Source organism: Botryllus schlosseri, chromosome 6 (assembly GCF_051294905.1).
Source record: "Botryllus schlosseri isolate E-star chromosome 6, Bs_hap1, whole genome shotgun sequence".
Classification (NCBI taxonomy): domain Eukaryota; kingdom Metazoa; phylum Chordata; class Ascidiacea; order Stolidobranchia; family Styelidae; genus Botryllus; species Botryllus schlosseri.
The window spans coordinates 22435365-22445651 of record NC_137241.1 but is presented as its reverse complement, the minus strand read 5'-3'; the positions used below and the strand labels follow the sequence as shown (position 1 = coordinate 22445651).

The window sequence follows — 10287 nt, the reverse complement described above, 5'->3', positions numbered from 1 at the left end:
TTCGTCTACCAGAAATATGTCTACGTCACAGAAATAGCAAAGATACTGTAGTCGATGTGATATAACAAGTGCAATATCTCGATAACGTTTACGACTCAGCAAATCGACCGCAATCGGAGCATTCGTGCCAATTTCGAGATTTGCATCCGCGAAGACATCGGGCGAATGGAATCTTACTGCAGTATATCCCACGTAGGCACAAACTCGCATTTCGTTAGAATCATAAACCACGTGCTAATTGGTTTAGCCGAATTCTGCGTTTTCCAAAGCATGGTACACACTTTTCATGGATCGCTTATCAAGGGAATTACCATCGCTTTAATCAGGGATTTCGTTCCACCAAAATCAAATTCATCCAAGCGGCTATAACTATAAAACAACGAAAACATGTTATCACATACCCTTGCCACCTGGGTGCACCATAGTTTGAAGCCTCCGGATAAAGTAGGCAGCATCTAACTAAAATCAATGGCGGTACAGCATTAGTGAAGATTGTGTACTCTAGAATGTGCTCAAGAATGACACAAATGAAGATATAAAAGAAATCGGACTAGGTTTTAAGATTTCAAACATCGAATGATATTGAGAGCCATTTTGTTTTCCGATTTCAACATTTTTATCTGTTATATTATTTCAATCCTAAACACATTGAATTCAAGACATACCTGCGAGAAGATGAAGTATATCATGATATTTTCAATTCATTTCCACACGGACGTATAAATCAATAAAATTATCGCCACAAAACTATATATGTTCTCGACTTGAAAGATGATTTGATTACGTATCGTTCAAAACAGCCTGGATATGTGATTGTATACTAAGCTATATACTGATGTTTCAAAATATTTTACTTATACGCGGTCCATTTACTGGTCATTTCCCGATGAACAACGCAGATTTCACAGAGAGGAGGCGAAAAAGAGGCGCCAGTCTCATACTTTGAAATTTCCTCATCGGGCTAGATTACCTTAGTCTCTCTTTGTATATCAAATTACCAGACTTAATCCTATCTAGGTTGTTCTGTCGGCTGGCCCGCTCAATAGGATAAAATGGGGCTTTCGGTCGTACAAGGCGTAAGTGAAAATTTTCTCAGCGCTGCCAATTAACACATGTCCCCACAACAAACATCGCTATGATGCATAAGCACGGTAATCCAGCCAATACAGAATATATACGCGTTGCTGCGCGGTTACTTCACTGTCCTGATTTGTGAAAGTCAGTAATCACGATGCATCAATCTCCAGAGACAGATTTTTGTCAATTAATCTAGCAAATAACACCCTTTCTAGTTGCCCTTATCAGTGTAACTCAGACGATTTGCCAAGATTAGATCGCAAACGCCTCCTTGTTTAGTGAAGCTGAAAGTTGTTCTTAGTGTCTGCCAGAAACAAGTGAGAATACGCAATCGCATTAAATCATCAGATACTTTATTGCTTGTCGTGGTGGCGAGAATTTTGCTAAAAGGGCGAATGAGAATGACAAGATTGACGTGAATTTCGTCTCGAAGAAGATGCTGACAACGCAGCGATCGGAGAGCGGAAAAGAAAAATATGAGATAAATATTACACAATGTTGAAACAGTCTTCAAAATCCTATACATAGCAAAATTTCATAAAGATAATAGTATTAAGACATAAAAATTTCGATGCTTCAAGTGAAAATTCGAAGTCGTAAATTGACACAAGTGACACGAAGACGGGCTGCTTTTAAAAGATATTCTGAATGAAAACGTTATAATGAAGACCAAGATCGTAATCATCTATTGATCATATTCGTTATTATTCTAATATTGAGGGAGGGGTCTTCGCTGGAATAACTCTCTACAACCAAATAGAACAAGATAGTTTAACAACTTTAGCGTATATTCACTCACATAATTTACTATCAAGTATTGTAGTATATTCAGTATTCACGAACGAATAACAACATAGGCTATATTTCCAATACAAAATGCAACAGAAACTTGTTCATTACATGCTGACACCTGTCCATTATTTCGATTCGTTCTAGTACGTTGGGAAAAAATAATTTAGTTTTTCAAAATATCTTGTTATTAATCTATAAGTATTGTAATGTTACTAGCAATTCCCGGCAACAAACTTTCGACATAATTACTGAAATCACCTTCCAAATGAAAACAGTTCATAATGGATTCATAAATTCAGCAATGCCATTTCGTATCTAACCGTCGGACGACGACGACATACAGTCAGTGCGCAATCTGTGCATATGCGAAATAACCGACCAGCGATCGAAATTCTTAAATATGGAGTAGCAAAAGCACAATAAAAGTATTTTGATTGCACAAGATGCACTTGTCAAATATCTTCGAATTCGAACGCTTCAACGCGTTGCGATTCACCAGTATAGGACTGCATATATAAATACAGAGATCCTGTCCACAGCCCGCTAGGTCATGGTCTGATTACGACTGATCGTCGTTACATCCGCGGTCTAGTCATGTGCACAGGCCAAACTTATACATATAGTCGGTGGTCGAGTGGTTTCGGATCGGTTGCTGTTGCATTTGCCCCTGCATTGTAGCGAAAGTTGTCGGCCTTACTGCTGATTGATGGTGGAGTGTGGAGCCAGCGATTCCGCCCACTGCGCTCATCCCGGAGCCCATTGGCGGAGCCGACAACGGATTGTACCCGGCAGTGGCGGCGCTACCGTAAGCGGCGGCAGCCGCCGCGGCCGCGGCGTTGTGTGAGTACGTGTTGCTGTTGGGGTGGTAAGTATTATAACCGCACGAAGTGTAAGAGCTCGGATAGCTGTGATAAGGAGAAACTGTAACATTGTACGGCGCGGAGTAAGACGCTTGCAGTGACGGGTGCCCACCTGGTATGGATCCCGTAGGACTGGGGAGGCATGGTTGACCGTCTCTGATAAGAACGGGCACGTGTACCTTGCGAGGGGGACAAGCGCTGGCTAACTCTAGTGTTTTGTCTTGCCTTTGGCGTTTGCACTTGTACCGTCGATTTTGAAACCAAATCTTGACTTGAGTGGAGGTAAGTGTGAGTAACTGAGCCAGGTGCTCCCGCTCGGGAGCGGATAAATACCGCTGCTGCTTGAACCGCCTTTCCAGCTCGAAAACCTGAGCCTGGGAAAACAGAACGCGTGGTTTGCGCCTCGTGCGCTGTCTGCTCTTCGACGGGTCTTCCTCTGGTTTCTTTTTGTCATCGTCCTCGGGACTTCCACTGGAATTGCTGACGTTGTCTAGTTTCTCCGATTCTAAATGAAAACGTAATGCTGTTATGTCGTGGATTAAAATTTTGCGACCAGATGAAATTCGGCTGGCGCAGCATAACCGCCGTCTAGCTATAACGCGACTTTGATAATATGCGGTCGATGGTTTATGCAACCGATCTTTGTAGCAGTGCTGATGACACTGCGAGGTCACACATACGAAAGGCGACGCAGTTCTGCTTTATCGCGCGCTGCGGAATAACGAGGAACGGAAATTCGGAATCCCGATGAGAGAGAATATCATTTCGAAACTATACACCAGCGATGCAGAAGACGGAGTCGTAAACTATGTTGTCACCGACTTGACGCAGCAAACGAGCCACCGAACAAAACGTAAACTTGTCGGATCAACCTACATGATTAATCACCCGGGTTGATTCATATCCTCCTCCGCGAGACGTGCGGCATGAATTACCGTTACCCCCATAACTAGGGTGGACTACACAGGTAGTGAACATGAGCACATTACAAGAGTAGGAATGCACAAGGGAGCCGTGCAAATTGACCGAAATTGAACATCAAAAGTTCAAGACTTTCCACCGGCGGATGAACTAAGGGAATTATAATGAACTGGTACAAGGAAGCATGCATCATGTTAAAGCTACATTTCAAACAAACATCCAAATTAATGCGACCGTAGATAGATGCGTAAATCTATCCATCCACAGTCTCGTGTCGAGTCGTGAAGTATCTCTTAAAGCGAAAATTGTTTTCATTGCGAATAGGGAAAATGGAGATGGAGCGGACGCCTTCGACATACGGTAACTGATTGCGGATTAGCGTCATCAAATCCCGGGCAAGTTCAAAGCACAATGGGTCTGAGGCGACCTCTCTGAATATTGAGGACCGAAGAATTAAAGTACACAACCGAGACGCCATTTTGTAGAGGTGAAAGACAACAGGAGCCAAGCTCTCCGATCTCCCGCAACTCTCTCGGCGTCGGAAGAAGTTGTGAGGTTTCTGGAAAATTGCTTAATTGGCTTGTTGTGTTATTGAAGTGTTTTCACCGGTTTCTCGTTTTCTTGCTCATAAATGTGGAGACATCGCGCCGGTGGAAGTAGCTCCATAAATATCAACATGTTTACTCCGATAGTGGACTTGGAGATCGCATGGGAAATCGGCAAGAAAGTGAAAAAAGTAACGAAAACAGGATGACATCGTGTTTTCAGGTTGTAGCTTTCATATGACCGATGATTGACTCCCGGCTAAAAGTATTTAACAAAACATGACCTTCATCATACACATTCCGCGACTGTCACATCTTTGCAATAAAAATGGACGTGAATAGTTACTTTCATTAACCAGGTAAGACTATCAAGGTAATATTTAATCCCAAGACAAGACAGATGTCAGGCCGTATGTATTCCGAAAGTCGTGGATATACACCGTGAGAGCAAAGGGTGTAGCGATATTCAAAACGAAGCTATAGTAATTTCCCAAGAAAAATAAGTTGTTTTTGCGAACAGGTATTATACAAATCACAGGCTGGAAATTCTCATGTGCTCTGCCCATCAATTAAGCATAGCAATTAACTAAGCACGAGCGTGGTTGCGTAGATTACGTCAACTATATTGTTCAGGTCTTAATTACAAGTTATGACCTTAATCGTCAACTGTTTTCGAGACTTGCTACATGGCGTGACACGGTCTCCGAAAATTTCAAGGTTCGTGAAGCTTATTTTCCTAGCAAAATTCGATTCCATGTTCATGTTGTGACAGCGTACTTTTTGCTTTAATTACACCGCGCGGATTTTAAAACGATACCAAAAACGCGGAAATTATATTTTGATACTGTGTTTGGTTTGTAGAACTTTTCTTCGACTCCGTGATGCGCTACACTGAAACTAGGATTATGTAAACACAGCAAGGAGTCATTGTACCCAAATTTGTGGTTCATCATATTGAAAGCAAAATATATCCGAGGATTGGTAACCCGAAAATAAAATTTGGGTCGCCGGAAAATGTAGTATTTATTTGGCATGGGATAGCTTGAGAAAAGATCTACTCAATAGTCGAAACCAAAACGACATTTGAAATCGTGATGTTTTTCAAATACATTGCACGCCAAATCATAACAATGCGCCCAGCAGCGAACTACGGTGAGAATGAGTGCGCCATAAAGACAATAGTTCCGCGTATATTTAGGGTCGATGAGCACGAGGCAACAAAATACCTTGTTAGCGTTAATTGCTACTCCTTTCAAATCAAACGAACATCATTAGATAATAGCATGCTTTGCATATACTCGATGATATGTTATTTCAAGTGTCACTTCAAGTGCAACCGTGATGTGGAATGTATTTTTCTATAGTTTTTTTTGCAACTTAATTCCGTAACGTCAGTATTTAGAATCATATGTTGGTGAAACGCTGTTAATTTCGCCCGAGACAGTAAAGTATCTACTCGAAACACAACATCAGACAAACAGGTGTGTGAAATAATTAGCGACCACTACGTACTATTGCAAACTCGCTGTAGAATCTTTTGTCTACAGTTCCGTACGCCGTCTCTGGAACCATAGAATGATAGGCGCCATTGCAAGGATTGTTTTGCGTACTGGGTTTCCAATCAGAGCGTGCGCAAACTACTCACAGTTAGGCAATGTTATGTTGGCGTCGCTTCGATTTCGTATAGCTCGAACGACCACAACTGATCGGGGGATAATGAATTATCATTAACCGACCGAACGGGATATCGCCTTACGACTGGCTGTCTGCATGACTGTGATCAAATCGATTCATTGACACTAAATAAAAACAATACTGCCCGAATACAAAGTCTTACAAAGCTATTCAAATATTTACCTACTTAGGAACAACAACATAAGTTTATTTAACGTTCCGTGCTCATCAAGTACCCTACTTTAAAGCAGATCAAGTAGGAGGTGTAACAAATTATTTACTACTTCTTTCTTAAATAAACCACAATCTATTTGTGAATGCAAAGAGAATCGCATTAACGTTCCATGAACGAAATAAAATCACGTGACTACGCAAACATCAATTACATGTTCACATACAGAATCCAAGCTACTTTCGGAGCATAGATACGGAACAAAAAACAATATTCTATTAGCACGATCATTGCATGTTGTGGAGCGAAAGATCATATACGAAGAATTAAATGACAGAGACTGAGGTCAACCGCTTCTTTTGCCCACCACGAAGTTCGTGTGAATATAGAGAATATCACGAGTTTTCCAGTCCATCTGCGCAAGACCTACAGTGAAACCATGTCATTTCTGCGGTCTGCGGTCGACCTGCAAGGCTATTATTTCATTCTTACTCATTAATCCTTTAATTTGAAGATAGAAAATTTCTTCGAAAACGTGAACTAACTACATTTATTGACGAGAATTCATGAAGTTCAATCGCAGTGACTAAGACGGGCGAATCTGATGAAATAGACGTGAAGACTCATGGCCACGTCGGAATGCCTGGTTAGCGAATTTCAATAACGAGGTTTGCAATTTTTGGTTAATTCATCGAATCGAGAAGCGGTAGATTGCTTGCGCTGGTGACAAAAAAAGGCTATCAGTCCGTGAAATATGTCATGGACACGAATAATTTGGTGTGTCACGGTAATATTCAAATACGCTATCGGAAGAGACGAAATATTCGGCACTTTTGGATTATATACATTTTGAACACCGCATACCACTGACGCTCCGCATTTCATCAATAAACGCTCCATCCAATTATACGATGATAGTTGCTACTCGATGTTTATGTGTCTACGTATTAGACAAATTTATTGGAATTTTATGAATCCGATCCGTTATGCCACAATGGCGACTTTCAAAAACGTCACCCTCTGATTCAGTCACCTTTCGCGTTATCAAAATCCATTGCTAAACAACGACATCAATCATATTTTGATTTTCCAAATCTACAGAACACTAGGAGACTAATAACAAGGGAGGTGATAAGTCCATTTGTAAGGAATGATAATGAAACAAATTAGACAAGACCAACTACCAGTTTCACTCAAGAGTAATCAACGGGTATTCATCTGCCATCGATTACAGCAATCCCAATTTTCCCACGAAACTTGGGCCGCGAAAATTCGCCTTCTAGATAAAGTCAGATAACTCGATTCGATCGATGCCATATCGCACATTTCAAAAGAGCTCGACTGTCGCGAACAGGTTAGATTAAGCGCGAGTGCAACATGGTCTTTAAGGTCAATATGTCATGATTATAAACAAGTTATTCTTTTCTCAAATACGTCAAATTATTACGGGCGGAGTTGTGACGAAAATTGTAGCATTTCATCGGCTATAAACGATGAATCAGACGCTTGATGACCAAACGGAACGAAGAAACCCAATTCATCGGCACGGTGAATTCATTAATTATGGAATAACGAAATGTAATACGTTATTGATGTTAATTTACTAAATCTATTTCTTACAGCTACTGGATTAACTTTACTTACAAGGTGACTCCTGCGCTCGCGCGCATATAGTTTCAGTTACAGATATTATCTATATGCGGTAGGTATATGCGTCGTTGGTTAGTGAAATTCACTGTAGTGCCGGCAATTTCATTGCCGCAAAAACATCCGTTTATATTACTGCGAAATGACGCGACACAGTTTAGAATTAATATAATGAAGATACGTCGACATGAATCTGCACTAATGCAAACCGTTGAGAAACAAGCGTTGAATTTACTTTATATATTACATTCGGGAGGCTGTACTTCTGGCTTCAACAATTTAGCCAAGTGTGACCGGTGATCTTATTTAGTCGGCATAATGTTCACTTAATTTGTCGTCGGGAGCATACTTCTACTGTACATTCACGAAGATCGATTTGAAGGCGACAGGGAAAGTGTTAACTCGTGACCCAAACTACAAAATCCTATCCGGATCAATGCGAAACATTATGAAGAGTTAAACTTTGTGGACGTGTAACCGCGTGTGCTGTAGACTAGAATCGAATCCGAAGTTCGTGTCACCTAGAAGTATTTATAATAAAGGAAAATTGTTTCTAATTCATCGCAAAACCATGAAACGCTTGAAGACTCCTATACTAATCATGCAGGGATTCCATGATCGTTGTCATTAATTTGACCTCGTGACGATTATCGGTCGGAGGATTTGATGAGTTAATACGAGCTATATCTGTATTTATTTGTTTACTCGGTTCACGATCACTAGCAGTCCAATAACAAGATAGCAAAGTGGAATTAAAAACTGATTTACCTTCCATGTGAATGCTCACATCATCAGGGGTGGCATCAGATTCCGTCAATTTGTTCTGCGATTCCGGCGACTTGCTTGCATTGAACTGCGAAACATCCGTCCGCGCATGCATAGATTCATTGACGTGATAGAGTCCGTTGCTGTCCGCGTTGTCTCTGTCCACGCCGGACCGAGGGAACGGCTGACTGCTTGGGAAATTATTCGCTGTATCGGCCATGTCACCTGGACCGCTGGGGTCTATGAGTTCTTCACTCCCAGCTTCCGATGCGGGGCCTCCGCGTGGATAAAAATGTGTTGGTTGGGGAGAGGACCCATTCTGGACGGCGGGGACGCAAGTTTGTTGGTGCGGTTGAGAGTAGGGCAAGGAGGCATACTGATGACTGTTGGGGGAGTGATGTCTTGGGAGAGTTGTAGCGTTGTCGGTCGGCGGGTAAGTTGCCTGGTGGTGACTGTATGGATATGACGGGTCTTGTAGTTGGCCGGAAGGAGAACTGTACGAAGTCGAATAGCCGTATTCGTTCAGATAGCCGCCAGTAGTTGAATTTGGCGACGACATAAAACCCGAACCATTCAAACCAGTTGGCGCCATCGGGACACTCCCTGGATTAGAGGTAATAGTAGTGTAGCTGAATCCATCCGAGTGGGCAGAGCTAGCCCTTTCTGACCCGTCGCCGTGTTTTCTTCCGGATTCCTCAATTGATCTCGGTTCACTCTGTCTGTAAATGTTCGCGTTTTTGTCTGGTCCGTAATATTGACTATTGCTCATTGGCGAATGATGCCGTATATTGCTCGTTGGGGGAATGGGAGCCGAACCATATTCGTGGGGTGGCATCGGTCCCATGTACGCGTAACTTGGCTCGTCTCCAACCGATTTCGAGAATCCAGAGGACGCCATATTGCAATCTAATGAAGTCAGCGGGGACCCAGGAGCGCCGTTACCGTAGCGAAAACCCCTTTCTCCCCCGGGATATTCGTAACTTGATTCGATAGTTCCTTGAGGCAAAGTTTCGTGAGATATTGACCTGCGACTCGACGGGTGGTGATCGTTAACGAGAAATCCTGCTTCCACTTGTTGACGTTGACTCTCCAGGTTCAAAATGTCTTTTACGGAAAACGGAGTCGAATTGTTTGGGCTCGATAGCATGTTACTGCATATGCAGAGTTCGAACCTCTTTACTCGCTCGCAACTATGAGTAGAATAGTATTTTCGTAAAGAAATCTGCGATACGCACCATACGCAAATATGAATGTTTTCAATGCAATAAAAGTGGTGATATTGATATCCTCCTGTTTCTAATTTGAATGCTGTACTTCTCTCATCCGATCGCACGACTGATATGTTCAATCGCAAAAATCAAAGTAAGCTAATTGGAAAATTTGATGACTACCGACCGCTGTTGCTTACCGCGGAAAACATGTTCCGGAATGGTGGCACCCTGTGTTTTTTCGCTCTTATCTAAATTTACGAACACGCGTGACACGGGTTTATCTAGCCCTGTTCTGCATCTCGTTCTGCCCTAATTGAAGATCATAACAGCTCATTATCTACCAACCCCACAGACGCGATAACCAAAACTGTTTGTATTATAGGAATCTTGTGTGCGGGATACCGAGGATTCTGTGCGCTGCAATCGCATTTGAAGTATATACTGACTGCATCTCACACTTACTACGCAGCACGCGAATTCGATAAACCGCGATGCCTGTCGTACGACGGCGTTGCATCTCCGTCACGGCAACAGCAGACATCCGAAGATTTCATGTTAACCAGACTATCCGTCTATGTTATCGGCCGATTGAAAATAGGCCTATCAGGCATCAACTCAAGTGA

The 10287-nt window shown here is 42.2% G+C and overlaps 1 protein-coding gene across 1 annotated transcript; it reads right to left on the bottom strand.

Moving 5' to 3' along the window:
- Positions 1 to 1413: 1413 nt before the first annotated feature.
- Positions 1414 to 10047, bottom strand: LOC145441562 (uncharacterized). The gene is made up of 2 exons (XM_080319460.1): positions 8457 to 10047; positions 1414 to 3234 (listed from the first exon to the last, which is right to left on the bottom strand). Exons 1-2 carry the CDS (start codon positions 9598 to 9600, stop codon positions 2462 to 2464), a joined length of 1917 nt encoding a protein of 638 aa, XP_080175586.1. The 5' UTR covers positions 9601 to 10047; the 3' UTR covers positions 1414 to 2461.
- Positions 10048 to 10287: the final 240 nt, after the last annotated feature.

Coding starts and splice junctions, on each gene's coding strand:
- LOC145441562 (XM_080319460.1), bottom strand. CDS start 9,600: ATGCTATCGAGCCCAAACAATTCGACTCCGTTTTCCGTAAAAGACATT. Junction 3,235..8,456: donor TGTGAGCATTCACATGGAAG/GTAAATCAGTTT, acceptor GTTTTCATTTAG/AATCGGAGAAACTAGACAAC.